Source organism: Psammomys obesus, unplaced genomic scaffold, assembly GCF_907164565.1.
Source record: "Psammomys obesus unplaced genomic scaffold, mPsaObe1.curated_primary_1811, whole genome shotgun sequence".
NCBI classification, from domain to species: domain Eukaryota; kingdom Metazoa; phylum Chordata; class Mammalia; order Rodentia; family Muridae; genus Psammomys; species Psammomys obesus.
Genome location: NW_026596091.1, coordinates 10,963,256 through 10,984,396, shown reverse-complemented (window position 1 = coordinate 10,984,396; position 21,141 = coordinate 10,963,256). Strand labels below are relative to the sequence as shown.

At 37.8% G+C, this 21,141-nt stretch overlaps 1 protein-coding gene across 8 annotated transcripts in view; it reads left to right on the top strand.

Moving 5' to 3' along the window:
* Positions 1–21,141, top strand: part of Vezt (vezatin, adherens junctions transmembrane protein) — a 60,814-nt gene that overhangs the window by 6,155 nt on the left and 33,518 nt on the right. For 5 of the 8 annotated variants that reach the window (XM_055627767.1, XM_055627766.1, XM_055627764.1 and 2 more), the window contains exons 2-3: positions 14,701–14,835; positions 17,676–17,765. In XM_055627767.1, coding sequence (XP_055483742.1) covers positions 14,701–14,835; positions 17,676–17,765 — 225 coding nt within the window. Of the gene's footprint in view, positions 1–5,666; positions 5,736–14,700; positions 14,856–17,675; positions 17,766–21,141 lie in introns of those variants that run through there. The other 3 variants (XM_055627768.1, XM_055627765.1, XM_055627771.1) reach the window with 3 other exon arrangements.

Below are 21,141 nucleotides of genomic sequence, written 5' to 3'. Positions count from 1 at the left end.
ATTTAGTTATTGGTTTTGTTTAATCATTTAAACATGTAGTTTATAATTTTTATTTTATTTATTTTATTTTGACAGGGTTTCTCTGTGGAGCCCTGGCTGTCCTGGATCTCTGTAGACCAGGCTAGTCTTCAACTCACAGAGATCCTCCTGCCTCTGCCTCCAAAGTGAGTGCTGGGATTAAAGTCATGTGCCATCATAGTCGGGCAATTTTAATTTTTTTTAAGTTGTGGGTTTTTTAGTTAGTTTTTTTTTTTTTTTTTACACATTTTAAAACTTGTACTATCTTACTGAATTCTACAGATTCTTTATGTTTACTTGGTTTGTTTTCCCCCCTAGTTTCAGGAGTTAAATTCATGAGAAAATTTAAAGAAAACCAATAATTAATTCTTTTTTTTTTCAATAATTAATTCTTGACTTCTGAAAATAACTTGAAGATTATAAATTTTCCTAGGAGTACTACTTTGGCTGTATTTTATGAATTATGAAGGGTAGTTCGCCTCACAGTTCTGTGATTACCATCTTGATTTCTTCTTTAAAAGATTTGAATCATGGGTAATTATTTTTCTCCATGTGTCTCTCAGACTTGTAATTCTAACCCTAACTGTTTGGGACCATATAACCTTTATTCCTTTACCATCTCCATCCCAGCTGGATTCAGCTAGTAAGGAAAACTACAAAGCAATAGTTGGTTACATTCTTCTACCTAAGTCCACAACTCCTATAGGTATTTTTTTTTTTCGCTTGAACTTTGAACTTTGGCTGGATTCTAGAAATATTTCTTTTCCTTGCCCTTTAGGTCTGTGGAAGGTCATAACTTCCTGTCAAACAAAACCAATTAACTAAGTCTTTGAACAGTCTACCTGAGAAGCGGAAACACTAATTTCTAGAATATAAATAGAAAAAGCACAAATTAGCATTGTATGTAAAAAGATCAGTAAGTTTAACTTCAGTGGTACAGCTGTTGCTTCTTTATGATTTCAACTGCAGTAGCAAATTTATTTGAACAGGAGACAATAATCAAAGGAGTAAATGCTTGCTAATCTTCAGAAACTCTGTGGCCATTGGGCTGTTACACAGAAATCCGAAATAGCAGAAAGGCCCAACCTTACCAAAGATTCATCTTTCATCAGTCCAGATGTTATAGGCCCACAGTATCTGGAATCTGTAAGATGCTGTAAAGTACCACCTGTTGGCATATAACTATGACTTTTAAGGAAGTCTATGGACTAGTAGGTAGGCTTTTGTTTCCTCCAAACCAGTTACTCTTTTATATTTGATTTTGGATCATTTGGGCTTTTTGCAGTTACAATGTCACCTCTTTGGATAAACCATAAAAATGTCAGCTAAGATTTTTTTACAAAGACAGTATACAAATTTTGAATTGTAGGCTTCACTGATGGTCTAGAAGACATTACAACACTACCAATGTATTCAAAAGTGATTAGCTATGCATCCATATTAAATACATAGTGTACAAGTTGAAAGGCTTTTCACAGAACACCACAAAGATAGTTCAGTGTTGACTCAGCCACCACTGACCATGTTCTACAGAATGTTCAACTATTCAATAGTTGAAGGGTGTCTAAGGAAAAAAAAAATTGAAAGCAGATCTCAAAGGATATGTGAGTTACCCATGCTTATGGGATTCCTCAGACCCCAAACTGTACCAGGACTCCTAACTCAGGACTCAGGTAGGTCTGGCTCAGCTAGGTTCGGCACAGTCCCTAGTTCTACTCTACTGAGCAGAACACTTATTAGACACAATGTTTCCTTGCCAGCTCTGATTTGACTGTCACTCAGCCCATTGTATTCAGGTTTTTGCCAATTAGCTGTGTTTATACAAACTTACTACTGTATCAGTGGCCCCAGAAAAGATACAGTAAGCTAAACATCCTAAAAGACCAACTGACTGATTGTAGAGAACTATAATCTTAAAGGTTGGGAGCCAAATTTACTTTGGGCTGTCTTTGGAATTCTTAAGTAATCATTTATTGTCCACCTCTGTGTGTGACATTACATCCTTGTCATTATTAAGTAGATCTGTTTGGAATGTTTAAACAGACTCCTAGCTTCCACCAACTCAAAGGCTGAGAAAGTCATCAGAGAGTATCTGAGGCCAGTAGCAGAGTTTCGGAACAAGTACCTTGATTTAGAATACCCATTATTCTGTTACTATAAGAATTTCCTGAAACTGTTACCATATTAGAACATAGTGTTTGGCATAACCTGGATCTGTGTTCTCCTGCCACCATCCAGTTGTATTTGGCTCCACAATAAATTACCTCTTTTGTGTGTATTTCTGTGCATGTTTATAAGGATGTATGTGTATGTATGTATTTATGTGTGTACAAGCATTTGTGTGCATTAGTGCAGGTGTGCATCATGCTGCAACACAGGACAGAGGATAAATTGCTTATAGCTTCTTAGCTTCCACCTTGTTCAGTACTGTAGATACCAGGCTAGCTACCCTGTGAGCTTCAGGAATCTCTTGTCTCTTCCTTCCATCTCTCCATCTCTTAAATTAAAGGCATGAGGTGCTATGCCTGGTTTATGTGGATTCTCAGGACTTGAACTCATATCCTCAGACTTATGTGGGACTGCTTTACCCACTGAGCCATCTCCCCAGCCCCAGAATAAATCATCTTTTAACCCCTTTGAAATGAGAGCAGTGTGTTTTGAATCTGTATCAACCATAAACCCTAGTGCAGAAAACAGAAGCCTATTTTTCTCTCCATCCCAAAAACACAAAGGAATTTGATATTGGAAATTGGTGAGTAAATCTTCTTCATATTTTTAAAAACTCTTATCCTTTAAAGAACAAAGGGCATTGTGCAAAATGTTATTGGAATTCTTTCCTACTTAGAGTAATGACTAATGGAAGGAAGTTCATGTACACATGCATGGGTGGCATTGCTACTTTGTTGATAGAGCTTGCTGTCTGGAATAATTATATGTAACAAATGTTTTGTTGAGTCTTTTGTTTCGCTTTATACAAAACAAAGTCCTAAAATCCTAGTATTTAAAAAAATCTAGTTACAAGTAGTAGCTGAGAAGGATGGCAACATTGCTCCTTTTACTACTGTAATAAAGATTATCGGTGGACTCAAGTCACAGCCCAGCGTCACAAAAGGCAGACCACTAAAACCATCTTAGCTTATGTCAAATAAATTACATAGTTGATAGGAATTATAAAAAATTAATGTTGGAAAGCAGGGCTACCTTCACCCTGTTTGCTTCTATTGTGTTACTTCATTACATATCCTCTGGGCTCAAATAGAGATTTATTGATTTATTTTTAAATTTTAGACATTTGAAAAAAGTAAGCGGTTTTTTGTGTTTGTGGTCTTACCGAGAAAACCAACAGCCCCATGAATGTTACACCAGCACTTTCCCTCTCAGCCACGCTCCGGCTCTCTTCTGTATTTGTATGCATCTATTAATACGTAAGCTCCTTGTGTGGCGCTGTGATGCACATAGTGTTTACTTTGGGGGTTGTTTTTACACAGGCTCTTGCTATGCTACCCAAGAGATCCACCTGTCTCAGTTGGTGAGACTATAGGAATGTGCCGCCACTTCTGTCTTTGCCTACATTATTTTAATGACTGACATGGTGCTTTATGCACTAAATATTTTATTCTTTACCTTACCTTTTATTATTTATACTTTACCTTACCTTTTATTCTTTACCTTAAAATTTGTCATCCTTTACAAAGCCTTGTTGGAAGAGTCTGGGTTAAGAGGCTGACATATTAATTAGTGATGAGAGTCTGAATGAATCGCTTAATTGTCCAGGGCCTGTCTCCCAGTTACGGTAAGATCATACTGTATGTCAGGTGATTCTTTAACACAAAATGTTTCTTACTTCTGTTCTAAGAGATCTGAAGTGATCTGGTGGATTGAGTGAAAGAAATTGGACTTTTGGAAACTTAGATCAATTAGAGAATCTGCTCATGTTCAATGTGTGTTTAGGTTGGAACCCCTAATTTAGTCCTAGTTTTCTCTAGTTTTGTACAAAGTGTTCCCCCAAATTCCCAGAAGTAAATATTGCCTTAAAGATCTAGGAGAAACAAGTCTAAGCTACAGGTGGTGTAGTAAGTGTCTTGTCTCTGTACTTTCTGAGTATTGATTCTAGTATCCACTGAGACTCCATGGTGCTATACCTGCCACAGATCAGCAAACCAGAGTGCCCACTACCTTTAATTTGAAATAAGATATTTGAAAACATCTTATATTTAAACATGCATTGTAGCTGGTAGAATATAGCCATCTATATTTTATTAGGGGAATCGTCCTAGCTGATCTACAACCTTTAATTTCATGTAATTTAACGCCTTTGTTGAAAATGGTCTTTCTCCATAAGCATATCTTACTTTGCTTTATTGTTTTGTTTGTTTGTTTAATGAGAGCTATCCTTGCACTTTCTATATATATCCAAGGACTTGGAACTCATGATCCTCCTGCCTCCTCCACCGAAAAAAGTGCGGAGATTACAGGCATGCACCACTATCCCCAGTGTCTCAGACTTTCTAAGAAAAGGAATAATCATTTGAAGGAAAGTTTTCTTTTATATCTTTAAGAACCACAGAGTGGGCATAAGAACCTCAAAGAGGGCTGGCAAGGTGACTTATCAGGTAAAGGCACTGCCAAGCCTGATGACCTGAGTGTGGTTCTATATGATGGAAGGAAAGAATGGACTCCCAAAGGATGTCTTCTGGACTCACATGCACACCATAGCACTCACATACCCACCAGTCACCACCACCCTCAGCAAAACAATAGATAAACTCACAATCTCGTTCGTGAGTTTTTTGTTTGTTTGTTTTGGTTATATGTATTTGTTAAATTTTGGAGTAAGCAAAGAAAGAAAATAAATTTGATATGATCTCTTAGCATCTAGACTTCATTTTAATGATATTTGCATGTTCTTCTCATACAGCTTTATGTCAAATATGTTTGACCTTCTGCCCTTTTATAAAGAAAGATCAAATGAAAATGATAGTTAGAAGTGCCTCACTAAGCATATGCCACTTAATCAGCCAGATTTCTAAAACTATGAAAGCTAGATAGCATCAAGGCCAGGGAAGACTCAGTCCACCTTTGCTAGTGTCTCTCCTCTTGGTTAAGAACAATTCACTGTTGATCTTTATTTTTAGTTGGCCAATCTAAAAGCTACAGAAGTCAGCTTTCTCCTTTTGATGAGTTTGTTTGATTTTTATTTTGTTTTTGATTTAGATGCTATTGTCTTAAGAACATTTTTATTGTGCACAAAGGGCTGAAAATTATTCCTTTACAGATTTTTTTTGTCCGTAGAACCTCACATTAGATTAATTGGGTGATAGTCATTTCAGTGAAAATGTTTAGAAGCCAAGAAGATGTGTGAATCTGTGTCTTACTGTGCTCTACTGGTTTATAAACGAACTTTAAATGCGCACTACTGTTAACTAACATTTTTTGAAGACATTTGCAAGCCTCACTCTCCCCATTACCTTCCGCTGTTGCTGAGTAACAGTAGCACTAAAGTGATGGTCAGGTTTTTTTTTTTTTCAAGGCACTGCTTCTGATAGAAAAATGCTTAGTAATGACAGACACGCCCTCCAGTCCAGTGGCCATTTTGTACTGTAGCTCTGGAGAAACAAGTGGGAATTGCCTCAGAAACCAACCTACATCAGAAAGATACAGACAACAGGCAGTAAAATTTTCACCGAGGAAACTGGAGAATTAAAACTATGCTGTCTGTGAGTAGTTTAGTTGAACTGTATTTTATGGGCCCTTTTAGTATTTTGAAATTCTGCCATTAGGCTTTGTCTCTGGTGATATTATGGAGCAATTAAATGCTCTCATTTGGGGCTTTTGGAATAAGTGGTATTTTAAAAGTTGTGCTAAAATGTGTAAGCTTCAACAAATATTCCCTACTGTTTTATCATTTTAATGTTGCAGGATACTAGCCTATTATTTCTCAGTGCTTTAAGAAAGAAAGGCAATGAGTATTTTATTTTACTTCTTTTATGTCCTATACAAACATTTACTGGGTTAAAGACAAGCGAATAGATACTGGTTTTTATAGGAAACAATGTATTTTCCATTGTACAGTTTGTTGATTTTGACTCTTCAAATAAAGCCCTCATTTAAAAATCTAGAAAATGATTGCATGATTTGGTAGTGCAGTCAGCCCCTCAGTTCATCTTACGTATTCTGAAGTTAGCAGGGCAGAGATAAGGCCGTCATAGCAAATAAGGTTTTCATCTTCTTCATTGTTAACAGCCTCCCAAAAAAGAGTCTCCATTCTCTATGTGATAGTCATTCTTAGACCTATGGCTGGTCTATATTTTAAGAGAGATCCTCGTAATGCTGCCTCATGTGGTGTGGAACCCAAAGCTCAAATGATTCTCCCACCTCAGCCTCCTGACTAGCTGGGAACTGGAGGCCTGTACCACCATGCCATGACTTTACATCTGTGTCATCAGTTAGTTCAAAGATAAAAGGGTTTTTTTTTTCAATGTTTTAAAACAACAAATAAATTGTGACTTGCAGATAAACATTCTCCCATCAAGTCCCTTTAACTGTCAGTACATTTTCCTTAATTTTTTTATTTTTAAATCAGTATCTTTTATATGTACTGTTAGCATGGTAGAAACTTCTAAAAATATATAACTGACTTACTTTGTACCACATGTAAGCTAATATATGTTTGAAAAGAAAAGTTAGTAATTTGGTGACTTTTATAATGGGAATAGAAATCATTTCTGGGCCTCTGGACCAGCATGAGCACAGATTCATGAATGTGGGAAATTGAATACCTAGTTCCTTCCTAAACATGGCAGCTGAAGGTTTCTGTGCCACTGCTCTGTTCCTCACTCGGCCGTGGTGGTGGGCAGTGTGATGGCTTTCCAGTTGCTTTTGAGTTGAGTATAGACTGGCACGCCCTGCTAACTAACATCTGACAGTAAGCATTTTGCCAGATCCAACAGTGTGGTTTAAATATAGTACTGACACTTTAAATAAAAACATGTAATAAATTAAATGATTAGTTTTAGTATGAAAACAGCACAAGATGATTTTGTTCATTTGCTAAAGTTAATACTGAATTGGATACTGATTGCTGGGTACATTTTCCAAGCAAGTATTACATGAATGTTTCTATATATACATATCTATCTATCTATCTATCTATCTATCTATCTATCTATCTATCTATATCTATGCTCAAATTATGCAGGGATATCAAGGCTAGATACCTAATATTAGAAGTGCTAGGTCAGTGGATATATACATTTGTATTTTCCTATCTATACTTACAATGTATGTTGTGCCTGTTTCCCACACCCTTGCCAGTGATATATATTGCCAGATTTTTGTTGTTGCTGTTGTTTAGATTTGCTTGATTTTGTATATATGAAAGTTTTGCGTGAATGTATGTCTGTGCTTCATGTGCATCTCTGGTCCCACAGAAACCAGAAGGTAGCTTGCAAACCACCATTAGGTGCTTCAACCTAACCTAACCCAGGTCCTCTGCAACAAGTGTCCTTAAAAAAAATTGCTGTTTGAGTTGCTGATTAGAATTTAAAATTTTTTAAGAAAAGTTAAATCAATTTGACTTGCTATTAGTACAGAATTACACAACTTTTCTGAAACGGCCTGCAATATATACTTCTGCCACTTTTGCACTACATATTTATGGGAAACATCATTCTCAGCATTGATGACTGTAAAATCAAAATATCAGCCAGCTCTGAAAAATGCTGAAGATGTTGTATGTATCCTGCAGTATCCAATAGTCATCCATGATTTAATTCTGTATGATAAGCAAGCACTTCTGTCTCAGTAGTATACAGAATTGTATAAAGTTTTTATTAAATGGTACAATCATATGTCTACTAAAAACTTGTTTTAAATAAATTTATGATTTATTATCAGCAAAATAGTTTATTTATTTACCTCTTTTATATACCAATCTACCTAATATTGCATAAATTTGATCAGATGAAAATGGAACCTGACCATTCAGCATTAATTATGGAGGACTGGTTCCATGAAGCCTCCTGCCCAGCCCATGAATAGCAAAGTCAACAGATGTTCAGGTCCCTTATATAAAATGAGATGGTATTTGCATGTACCCTGTACACATCCTCCAATGTACTTTATACCTTGTCTAGATACTTATGTACATAATATAATGTAAATGCTGTATAGTTTTATATTTACAGAATGATGACAAGAAAAAAAGTCTTTTAACAGTCTTGCAAACAGATACCAGTTCTGTGATAGTTGTTTAAATCCACAGGAGTGAGACTCAGGCTGTAAAGAGCTGAGTGCATTGACATTGGTGGTGTTTCTCAAGTCAGTAGCTAAAGGAAACCACCTAGAAAGGAGCACTTCTGAAGGACAACGCTTATTTAGTTTGTATCCATAGCCCAGTTAGTTACATACACATCTCTTATCTTGATACTCCAATAGGAGTCTCCTGATAGGAAAATAGTTTTAGAAAATCAGAATTCACTTAAATTGTATGAAATTCAAAGAGAAATAATCTACTAGTCCTTTAGTTCAGCTAGAGTTCTTGCAAGCCTTAAGTTTCAAAGTTAAAGTAAGGGTATGCCACAGTTCTGTAAATTCACCTTCTTGCCACCCGTGGTAGTGTACACCTGTAATCCTAGCACTGGGAAACTGAAATAGGGTCCCACTTCAAGCAGAAGGCCATCTACATAGAGAGACGGTTTTCCAGGAATAGGGTTTACTCCCCATTTCTGTTTTGGGGGCTTTTAGATATGGCATGCCATTAGATGCATGATGGAGTCTGCAATACTGCACAGCTAATGATATGGAAATGTTATTCTAATCAGGCAAAAGAGCATTCTTCGTTTCTCTCAGCCATGTTGCTTTCAGCCAGTTTGGTTGGCCCTTCTGTAATATAGCTCTTCACTTGTATCAACCTCCAAACAATTTGTAGTTATCTCTTAGTTTTTCCTGCCCCCATGTAACTATAATATATATAACTATGTCACTTATTATTGGAAGAGCTGCCACCTCCTGCCATGTTGACTAAGTCACCCCAGCTCTAGATCTGAAAGTTTGTATCTTGTTCTATTGTGTTTGAAACACCTTACAAGAGATAATTTAATAATGAAAGCATTTTCTCCATCACGTTCATTTGTGAACTGATCTTTGTTTTAAAATAATGGCATTGACACTTTTACAGATTGTTATTATAGACTATTTAAAAAAAAGAAAAAAATCAAACACTGCATAAAATGAGTAGTTCAGGCTTTACATTGGGTAGGACCTAATGTCTGAATGTGGGACACAGGGCTGAGGGACACCATGAAGTACCCTAAGAATAAGACCTGAATAAGCCATTTTCTTGAACTTTTTGTTCAACAACAACAACAAAAAAAGGCAATTTATGTGTTTTTTATTTTTGTTATAAAAATATGCTTCAACCACCAGAAAAATCTTAGCACAACCCAAAACTCTTGGCTATTTTTTACTTAACAGCATTCTTTCTGGTACTATGGTGTATGTTTCTGTCAGCAGGGATTTACAGGAACAGTGAACCACAAGGATTTCCTGAGGAGGCGCTCCCACATGCTGTGTCTGCGTTTTCTCATATTTCTTTTGGCAGCAGTGAGTCACTCCAGGACTTCAGAGTTAAACTTTGAGTCCACTGTTGAGTCCACTGCTTTCTCCTTAAAAAAAACCTAAAACATCTGTGTTGTTTTGCTTAAATCAAGAAAAAGAGTTATGACATAAGAAACCATTTCTCTATTCTCCCCACTTCCTTTCCAAAGGTACCATCAATGTGCAATAAGGCCCATTATATGAAAAATAGATCTTCCCATTGATTTAATTAGATTTAATTTATTAGATGGTCTCAGACCTCTAAATAATAGTGGTTAGGGCAGTTAGAGTGGGGAGGGGCCTCTACCTGCTCATAAAAGGAAAAAAGGCATTTTATATTGAATGATAAGTTTTGGTGCTGACAATTTTCACTCTTTCAGTGCCTATTCAGCTCATTAGTAAGATTTGATGTTCTACACTAATGCTAACCTTTTCAAAGGCAAACTATCACTTGTCAAATTTTTGTCATGACCATTTGCCTTTGTAATAAGCAGTAGAAAAGATTTTTAAAACTTCTTGCTTTTCAATTAAAATGTATTTAAAGCTTACTTTTCTGTATATACTTCATTCAGTAGATTGAAAACAGAAGGGGGGAAAAAACTACCAACAAAACAAGTTGCACTACATTGAATGCAAAACCAAACCAAAAAAGATGGCTTCTGTGGCTGGAGAGGTAGCTTTGTGGTTCAGAACTAGTTCATTTTCCAGAGTCCGGGTTTAACTCCTAGCACACCTGTATGAAGACTAACAAACTGCATTTACAGATGTGTCCCTATCTCCCTCCCTCCCCAGGCTTCTCTTCAGAAGAGGAGTACCTGGTCTCAGTGGAGGCTGGAATTGAAAGAGGAGGCAGCAAAGTAAGGTCATAGAGTCAGATTCTCCCCATCGCAATTTTTGGAAGGGCTGCTGCACAAACAATAGTTTCCCTTTTTAATTATTGGGGAAAGTAACAAAATGATTACATTCTGTAACATGAAACGATAGGAATTCCAGATTTCCATGTGTCTAAAGTTTTATTGGGTCGTTATCACACTCATGGGTTTATGTGTCCATTCCTGACTGCTTTCACTCTGCTGCAGTGCCCTTGATTCTAACAGAGACCAAATGGCAAACCTAGGGTAACTTTACTTTGATCCTTCTTACTTATTATTCTTCCCACAGGGAGTTCCTATGAAGAGTTCTAAAAACACGTTTTGGGTTTTGTTTTCGGTTTCTGTTTTTTTAGTATGTAAACTTTTCACAGTTGAGCCTAACAAATGAACTGGTGCTCTTCTCCCACCCTAAAGGCAGAGCAGGGCGGGGCTCACAGTGCAGCTGGGAAATACAGGCTGAGTAACCCAATGCATTATTTCAGTAAACATTTTAGTGGTTTAAAATGAACCATTTGGAAGTTGGGATTATAGCTTAGTTGATAAAGTGCTTGCCTAAAACAAAGCCCTGGGTTCAGTCCGCAGCACACACAAACTACCAGAAACAGCAGGACAGTCTTGATCAAGGTCATTCTTGCCAGGATAGCAAGTCCAGGCCAGTCTCAGATACAGGAGACCCTGTCTCCAAAACAAGCACATATTACAAAGCCAGTGAATATGAAGCAGAGTGTGATGGTACACGCTCATAGTCCTAGCCCTGTGGAGGCCCAGGCAGAAGATTGTACGTTCTGGGCCTGCCAGCTAGTGTATAATAGAGGAAAGTAACTATGTGTGATTTCAGAAACTTAGAAATTGTATAAAGAGGTAAGAAACATTTTTTTCTTATACTGCTTAAAATATTTTTCTTAAAGTGAAATTAAAAGGAAGCCACTTATCTCATGTTCCTGGTCTTTTACATTGAATTCCATCAAATTCGGAACTCAAAACAACCTGTGTCTGTTAGGTGTCTCTCCCATTTTCATAACTCCTCATATATTTCTGTAATTGTCTGTCTTCTCTGGATAAAGCTATACGTAAGCTTTTTTGGTGTCTTCTTCATTTAGACCAGTGGTTCTTAACCTTTCTAACCCTGAAGACTCTGTAATACAGTTTCTCATGTTGTGGTATTTCCCCAACCACATAAAATTATTTTTGTTGCTGCTTCATGATTGTAGTTTTGCTATTATTCTGAATTGTAATGTAAATATCTGTGTTTTGTTTTGTTTTGTTTTGTTTTGTTTAATAGTCTCAGGCAACCCCTGTAAAAGAATCGTTCAACCCACAAAGGGGTTGCCACCCATTGGTTGAGAGCCGCTGATTTAGACAGCTGAGAGTGTTTTTCAGTGTTCATTTACTGTACTGTTTCATAGTGTGCTTAACTGCTGAACCATCTCTCTACCCTCTCAAAGTTTGTTTGTTTTTAACATTTTGTTTATTTTACTTTATGTTTATTGTTGGGTCTGGGGGTCCACAGCAAACACTGAAGATAGAACACCACCAAAGTCAAAATAAACCAGAAAGCAGCTTTATTCACTGTGGGGAGGAAGCTTCTGGCCAGCTAGGACTACAGCCAGAATGCAGCCCTTACAACCGGGGGCAGCCTTTTTTTTTTTTTTTTAAGTGAAAATCTTCCTTTTTTTTTTAATGTTGGTGTTCTAACTCCACATATGTCTGTGTGAGAGTGTCAGATCCCCTGGACTGGAATTAGACAGTGGTGAACTGCCACATGGGTGCTGGGTTTTGAACCTGGTTCCTTTGGAAGAACAGATACTGCAGTACTAGTATGCTGAGCCAAAATCTGTAAGCAGATGTCCTTGAGAACTGGGCTTGCTAAGGATAAGCTTCCAGAGAACGAGGAAGGAATGCACGAGACAGGTGCATGCAGGCCGTGCAGTGGCAAAGTGGAGCGTGCAGGAAGGGAGGCTTGCCAGGTCTGGGAAATGCCCCAGGGTAGGGGTCTTCCAGCAGGTGAGGGACTGAGCAGTGAGCACAGGGATGCTCTGAAATGGGAGCTGTGCCAGGGCGAGATCAGGAAGAGAAGTGGTTTGCTAGGGTTTCTGGTAGCATGGGCTTCCAGCAGATGGTTGGGGACTGCATGAAGACTCTCTGGGCCCTTCAATAGGAATGTCTGCATGTGTTCATGTATGCGGTTGTAGAAATCCTCACACTGGAGTTCCACATGGCTGTTAGCCACCATACCGAATTCTAGGAATCAAAGTCAGGTTCTCTGCAGGAGCAGTAAGTACTCTTAACCACTGAGCCATCTCTCTAGTCCCTCAAGGTTTCTTTTAAAACATGTCACCCAATCTTTACTTTAGAAAAGTTGGAAGGTTAGAATTAATATTTGCTCCTGGTCCAAGGTAAGTTTCTCAATAGATTTTCATCTAATAGTAACAGCATGTTTCTGTGTAATGGAATTGGAGTGACTTAGTGTTGTGTGAATAAACTTTTTCTGGGGAGAAGCTACAGGCGTCTACCCCACATAGAGAATCCACAACAGACCAAAGTACAGATACCACTAAAGTCCAGCTTGGTGAAGCAGCGAGTTGTATTGGAGTTACTTATGGAAGTATGGATGAGGGGTTACCTACAGTAGCAGAAATGACTCCAAGATAGTCGCCTCACCAAAGCCCACCCACACACTGCAGACACCTCACAAAGCTGGAACCCGGAGCACGCTGCACAGCCTGCAGGCAGCTCAACAGGTTGGAGACTGTCCTTCCCAGCTGCCTCAGGTGGCTTAAACCTCTTCCAGACACCTTGGCTGGTTTCTGCTTCTTGCAGTAGTCTGGTCTCAGGGTGTTCTTTGCAGCTTGGCTTGATTGAGAGCCTTCTTTGCAGCCCAGGTTTGTCTGAGAGGTAGTCTTAGCTCTTATTGCTTTCTCTGGCAGGGAGGGACCTAGTGAATTTGGTTAAGTTTCAGAGACATCTTTAAGATATTTTGAGTAGTTTAGCTCCCTGCTTAGAGTGCTTCCCTACAGGGTAGAATGTTTCAGTCTTGGAGGAAACTGCTACAAAACATTTGGGGCCAGGGATGAGATCTGTGAAGGGACAGATCTGTCAAGGGATGCCTTTTCAGATAAATTCCAAAAAGGTATATGCCAGGAACTGTTCTAAGAGCTTCCTGGGTTGTTTGTTTGTTTGTTTGTTTGGTTGGTTGGTTGGTTGGTTTTTGGTTTTGAGACATAGTTTCACTCTGTAGACCAGGCCGGCTTAAAACTCAAGAGATCCCTGCCCCTCCTGCCACCCCTCCCTCCTCCCCTCCCAAGCACTGGGATTAAAGATTGCACCACTATGTTGAGATCTCTCGGCATTAAATATAAGTATCCTGTCTTTAGGTAAGATATTAGAAGTACCCATGGTTTGTAAATTGCCAGATTACTTAGCTAGTAACAGAGCTGGAATTTGAACCTTAACTTTGCTTCCAGAGTTAGTTTTACTTTACTTTATTTTATTTTTTATTTGTCTACTCTGTCTACTGTGAGACAGAGTCTTAACAAATAGCGGAGACCAGCCTCCCTAATTCTGGGAGTATAGGGTTGTTATATCACCATGATCTTAAGATGCTTGTGTTTTTAACCAGTGTGATTTCATGCTGTTTTTTTTAAATGTACTCTTTCATATCTACATTGCCTAATATGTGAGTGATAGCTTTTCTTAAAGTAACTTGAGTTTTGTTTGTAGTGTCAAACATGATGGGTAATATGCACATTAGTGCTAAATACATAATGTATGTTGTCTATAACATTACACATAAAATTATAATGAACATATTTAATTTTTCTTGGCTTTAAATAATAACGGTTTCACTGCAGATCCTCTTAGCAGTTACCAGTAGCCAGTGTGGTGTGTTTTAGAATGGGCTACTTAAAGACAACAAAAGATTGGATTTAAAAATTGCTTAAATCTATTTATAATTCTGAATTCATTTTTCTTGCTGGTGCTCACACAAAAATGTATGTCTGTTTAGAGCTTTTCCTTTTTAGGTCTTTTTGTTGCATGTTGGTTGATTTATTGGTGTTTGGCATTTTACTGTAGCAGATCATTTCAGTTCTCATAAGAGAAGCCATAAAAAAATGTGACATAAGCTGATACTCAGGTGTGATTTTGAACTTGATCCTAAAACTCGTGAAACATTAGTGATCTTGAAATTTGCTTCATTTCCTGTTTCTTTCAGAATTCTCCACTTTACCAGTACTTACAGGATTTGGGACACACAGATTTTGAAATATGTTCTTCTTTGTCACCAAAAACAGAAAAATGCTTAACAACAGAGGGACCTCAAAATCCTCCCAAAAGCGTCCTACCAAAAGTAAGAAACGTGCTCAACTTGTATGGCTCAATCTTCTACTCTTTAACATAATGATTACTTAAACTATCTTTTAGGACCAGAGATGTGGCGCAGTGGTAATAGTGCTTGCCTAGCATGCACAAGGCCCTGAGTTCACTTCTTCCTCACACTGGTGAGACTCTTTTATTTCACAGATAGAATAGAGCTGTCAAAGATAAGCATCAGTCCTTACTGCTGTTCTGGAATTTGGGGGGGGGGGGGCTAAAAAGTGAAGAAATGAAAATTATTTGGGAAATAAGATATATTACTTTTTAAAATATTGACATTATCTGAAGAGGACCAAAGAAATGTACTAAAACCTTATTTAGAACTTTGCCCATGGTCGTTCTCTATTAAGTGGTGTGTTCATTAAATAGTTTTTTTAATTCTTACATATATATATACTGGCAACTTGTAAGAGTCAGTTCTCTCTTCTGCTGTGGGTTCTGGGGTGGTTCTGGGAACTTAGATGGTCCTGCTTGGTAGCAAGAGGCTTTACTGCCTGAGCCATCTTGCCAAGCAGTTTCTATTGTACTTTGTGGGTTTGCTGTTGTTTTGATGCTTGGTATAAACATAGCACTTCTTTATACCAAGCAGACATTCACTCTACCACTATGTTGTGCACACATACCCAGCTCTACTAAAGTTTTGGGGGAGGATGTTTTTTGTAAAGTTATGTATAAAAATTTAACATAGTTAGGTGTTGTTGTGTGGCAGTGTGCCAAGATGTGGCTACTGATGTATAAGCCCTGGTCCCTAGCCACTCTCCCCAGCAGAACATGACAAAAGCTCCAGAAATTCAGAAGGCACAAGCCAGGTGGTTGACCATAAGATTCTGGCTTAAATGGAAGTACCTGCTTCAATGACTGTATACCAGGGAAGATCTGTCTTGACTCCACTCGTTAGACCTATGCAAGATCAGCAAGTATCTATCCCTACTTCCATCTCAAGTGCTCCTTCTTACAAGTTGTTTGGAATTGAATAGGGTGTTTTCAAAACGTATTGGGAGAGACTAATTTAAGAAGGAAAGTTGGATCGAACATTTAACATCTTGTGTTGTCAATGATGATTCTACCCTTGTATAAAGAAATATACTTTTTTTTTTTTTTTTTAGTTGTTATTTTGTCTTTTTTTTTCCCCCGGAGCTGGGACCCAACCCAGGGCCTTGCGCTTGCTAGGCAAGTGCTCTAACACTGAGCTAAATCCCCAATGCCGAGAAATATACTCTTAATCACTGAAGTAAATGAATATATTAATGGAGTCAGTACATCTTCTAAACTTCTTTAAATCTCTTCTTGAGTCGTAATTGCCCAAGCTTAGAGCTCCTTAAACTTTTCTACTCATGACCCCTTTTTTGCCCAAGAAATTTTTGTGCACCATTGCTTGCATAAAACAGATATACAAATCAAATGTTTTCTGATAATAAAACATAACAAATTTTATTTTAAAATAATTGTTTGTATGCATATGGTTTACCATGTATTAAAATAAAAAAAAAAAAAGCTGCCAAACATGGTGGCACACACCTTTAATTCTAGCACTTGAGAGATAGAGGCAGGTGGGTATCAGAGGACAGGCTAGTCTACATAGGGAGTACCAGGACATTTCTATAGTTCTTTCTATTATGTAGCCATGTAGAAAGACCCTGTCTCAAAGAAAGAAAGAGAGAAAGAAGAGAGAGAGAGAAGGAAAGAGAAAGAAAGAAAAAAGAAAGAAAGAAAGAGAGAAAAAGAAAGAAAGAAAGAGAAAGATAAAAGCCAATTTAATGAAATTGATATGCTAGTTTATTTTTACATGAAGAGGTAAATCTTTGATGAGTATTTAATAGTGCAGGATGTAGAACATAGTCAACCCTTTTCAGAATTTGTTGCTATTTTGATTCTATGAGTGTCAGTGCTGAGAATGTCTTTTTTCATAAAAACACACAAAATGGCAGGCGTGTGGTTAGGGCCATTTCAGAAAGTTTAGAAATTCTAACCTAATCCCAAACAACAACAACAACAACAAAAATGATACAGCAAAGAGTGACTGTAAGAAAATATATAAAGTCTTTTTTTTTTAAATAACCATCATTCTTAAGTATGCAAGTAGCAAAAAACTTTGGATTATATAGTCAGAATCTTTGATTTTAGAAATTGCTGATTGAGTTGCTGGTAAGTATTATAAAATATCACTGAATGATTTTTCATTTCATTGCTGTGAACTGTTTCTACTGTTTTTGTTCATTCATCTTTGTTTCCATGGCTATTTATAGTACCTGGTCATAGAAATAACTAAGTGATTGTAAGCTCCATTTACTGGCATGCACAGGTTAAGGTAAATAATACATTAATCAGTTCATTAATAAAACTTTTGATACACGACAGTTTTTATAAAAAGAAGTTAAACATCTTTCTGCTTTAGTATTTTATAACAAAATGATATTAATATTGAGAATTTGGACCATGCTATAATTTCATTTTGAAATAAATATAATTACCATGTTGACACAGATAGCTTTTAGTATTTCCATGATAAATGGGCTATATCATAGTAGCTTCTGACTTTCATAAAAATCAGATTTACAGGGCTCATTTCAGTACATTCAACTAAACCCATTTAAAGACCAAGGAATGTAATTGTGTATTACATTCTAGGTCTTTGTGTTATACAACTAAAAGTGAGAATAAGTGAGGAGGCTATAACATTACAGACAAAGTGTATATCTTTTTTTCTCTCTTTTTCTGATTAAAAATTCCAATTACTTAGAGGTAAGTGGTTTAGTGGTTTTTATTTTGAATGTTTAATTGATAATCCTACACAATGTCATTCATAATCTTTAGCAGGGCATCCTGTTGAGACTGACAGAAACCATCAAGAGTTGGACTTTTTCCTCTCAGTGCAATAAGAAGGATGACTTACTCCACAAGTTGGTGAGTGCTCATTCACTTCACCCCATTTTTTTTACTCTCTCTAGGGTCCCGTGTAATAGTGAGAGAACTGAGGGATCAAAATCCATTTTGCTGGTGATTTTGATGTGATTGCCTCTATTAGAAATTCTACAATACTGGGGACCTTTAAACAGGGCTTGCTGGCATTATTCATGTTTCTCATAAAAGGTACCGAGTGTTCTGAAAGCTGCTACTGCCTTGTTTGTTAGACTGCTAATTTACTACCATCTCCTTCATTGAGAGGTATTCCTGTCAGGAAGGAAATAAATACAACGTTTGGTACAATCAGTTTATTCCTCAGGGACTGATAAATCACACTTTCCCAGAGTCAGTATTGATGGCTTTTCTGATTCCTGTAAAACTCCCTTCCTCCCCTCTCCATCTGTGCTGTAATATATCTATTGCGTAGCCAACACCCTAAAGAGGTGCAGTCAGCCTTACAAACATAACCAAAGTAAATTCCGGGCAATATACCCAAAACCTTCAGCTTGCTGAGTTCTCTTGGTTATTGGAGATGTGATTAGCTTACAGGTATTGTTCTTTTTTTTAATTGACTTTTGTAAAACAGTCATTTACAAAGCTTTCACATTTTGACTGGATACTCCAAATCACATATAAGATTTGTTTTTTTGTTTGTTTTTTTTATATTAGTTACAGTTTATTAACTTTGTATCCCAGCTGTATCCCGCTCCCTCATTCCCTCCCACTCCCACCTACCCTTCCTTATCTCCTCCCTGTCCCTTTCCAAGTCCACTGATAGGGGAGAACCTCCTCCCCTTTCATCTGACCCTAGCTTATCAGGTATCTACAGGCCTGACTGCAAAGTCCTCCTCTGTGGCCTAGCAGGGCTGCTCCTCCCTTGGGGGGGGGAGGGGCTGGGATGGTCAAAGAGCCAGCCATTGAGTTCATGTCAGAAATAGTCCCTGTTCCCCTTACTAAGCTACCCACTTTGATACTGACCTACCATGGACTACAGCTAAGCAGGGCTTCTAGGTTATATCCATACATGGTCCTTGGTTGGAGATACAGTCTCATAAAAGACCCCTGTGCCCAGATGTATTTGGTCCTTGTAGAGTTCCTGTCCTCTCCAGGTCATACTAACCCCCCCTTCTTTCATATGATTTCCTGCAGTCTGCCAAAGGTTTGGTTATGAGTCTCAGTATCTGCTTTGATATACTGCTAGGTAGAGTCTTTCAGAGGCCCTCTGTGGTAGGCTCCTGTCCTCTTACTTGTTTTCTCCTACATCCAATGTCCATCCCATTTGTCTTTCTAAGTGAGGGTTGATCATCTTACCCAGCGTCCTCTTTCTTGTTTATCTTCTTTAGGTGTACAGATTTCAATATGTTTATCCTATCTTATAGGTCTAGTACCCACTTACAAGTGAGCATATACCATGTATGTCTTTCTCCTTCTGGGATACCTCACTCAGAATCTTTTCTAGATCTCACCATTTGCGTGCAAATTTCATGATTTCCTTTTTTTACTTGCTGAGTAGCATTCCATTGTGTAAATGTACCACAATTTCTATATCCATTTCTTTACAGAGGGATATCTGGGTTGTTTCCAGGTTCTAGCTATTACGAATAAAGCTGCTACAAACATGGTTGAGCAAATGTCCTTGTCGTATACTTGAGCATCTTTTGGATATATGCCTAGGAGTGGTAGAGCTGGATCTTGAGGAAGCACTATTCCTAATTGTCTGAGAAAGTGCCAGATTGATTTCCAAAGTGGTTGTACAAGTTTACATTCCCACCAGCAATGGAGGAGGGTTCCCCTTTCTCTACAACCTCTCTAGTATGTGTTGTCACTTGAGTTTTTGATCTTAACAGAACACCAACAGCACAGGCTCTAAGAGCAACAATCAATAAATGGGACCTCATAAAACTGAAAAGCTTCTATAAAGCAAAAGACTCTGTTATCAGAACAAAACGACAGCTTACAGACTGGGAAAGGATCTTCACCAACCCTCTATCTGACAGAGGGCTGATATCCAGAATATATAAAGAACTAAAGAAGTTAAAAAGCAATAAATCAACCAATCCAGTTAAAAAATGAACACAGGGAACTTCCCAAAGACTCATACTCCAACCAAGGACTATTCATGGAGATAACCTAGAACCCCTGCACAGATGTAGCCCATGGCAGTTTAGTGTCCAAGTGGCTTACATAGTGATGGGAAGAGGGACTGCCTCTGACATAAACTGATTGGCCTGCTCTTTGATCACCTCCCCCTGAGCGGGGAGCAGCCTTACCAGGCCACAGAAGAAGACAATGCAGCCATTCCTGATGTGATCTGATAGACTAAGATCAGAAGGAAGGAGAGGAGGACCTCCCCTATCAGTGGATGTGGGGAGGAGCATGCATGAAGAAAGGGGAGGTAGGGTGGGATCGGGAGGGGAGGAGGGAGGGGCTTATGAGGGGATACAAAATTAATAAAGTGTAATTAATAATAATAATAAAAGAAAAAAATGGGGTACGGAGCTAAACAGAGAATTCTCTATAGAGGAATATAGAATGGCAGAGAAACACTTAAGGAGATGCTCAACGTCCTTAGCCATCAGAGAGATGCAAATCAAAATGACCCTGAGATTTCACCTTATACCCATCAGAATGGCTAAGGTCAAAAACTCAAGTGACACATATAAGATTTGATCTATTTTACCAGTAAGCGAAAACCAAAGTTTAGATAGCTTGGCCTAGTAACTTACTAAGTGAATTGTCAAAGAATGTTCAGCAAGGAAATGATAGAAGGAGAATTTGAACCCAGATTTTCTGGGTCCAAAGTCCTGTTTCCAATAAAACATAAAACTTCTCTAGCTTGAGTATTGATCTTTTTTATAAACTAAAATTACTCTGTTACCCATCAACTTAGCAATCACTTCAGCACTTAATCTGCACAATTTAACCCTAACCTCCCTTGCCAGCTTTGCCATTGATATTTTTATCCATGAATCCAGCCTTTCAAATCCTTTATCCTTAGGGTTTTTATTTGTGCTGTTCTTCTGTGGTGGAATTCTTTCCTATTTTCTCTCAATCTGTGGCGATATTTTCAGTAACTGATTCTAGCTTTGCTGAATACTTCAGCCTATTGGATCTTATTTCACTCACCAGCTTAGGAACAATTATCTGTGCTTGTGTTGGTACAATTTATGTTATACTGCCTAAACATAACATGTTTTTTTGTTTGTTTGTTTGTTTGTTTTGTTTGGGGGTGGGTTTTTTGGCTCTTGAATTATTTCATATGTGGTAACTTTACACTTTCTATAAAAACTCTTCTTTTTGCTTTACAAATGTCAACAATTATTTGGTTGGTTGGTTGGTTGGTTGGTTGGTTGGTTGGTTGGTTGGTTGGTTGGTT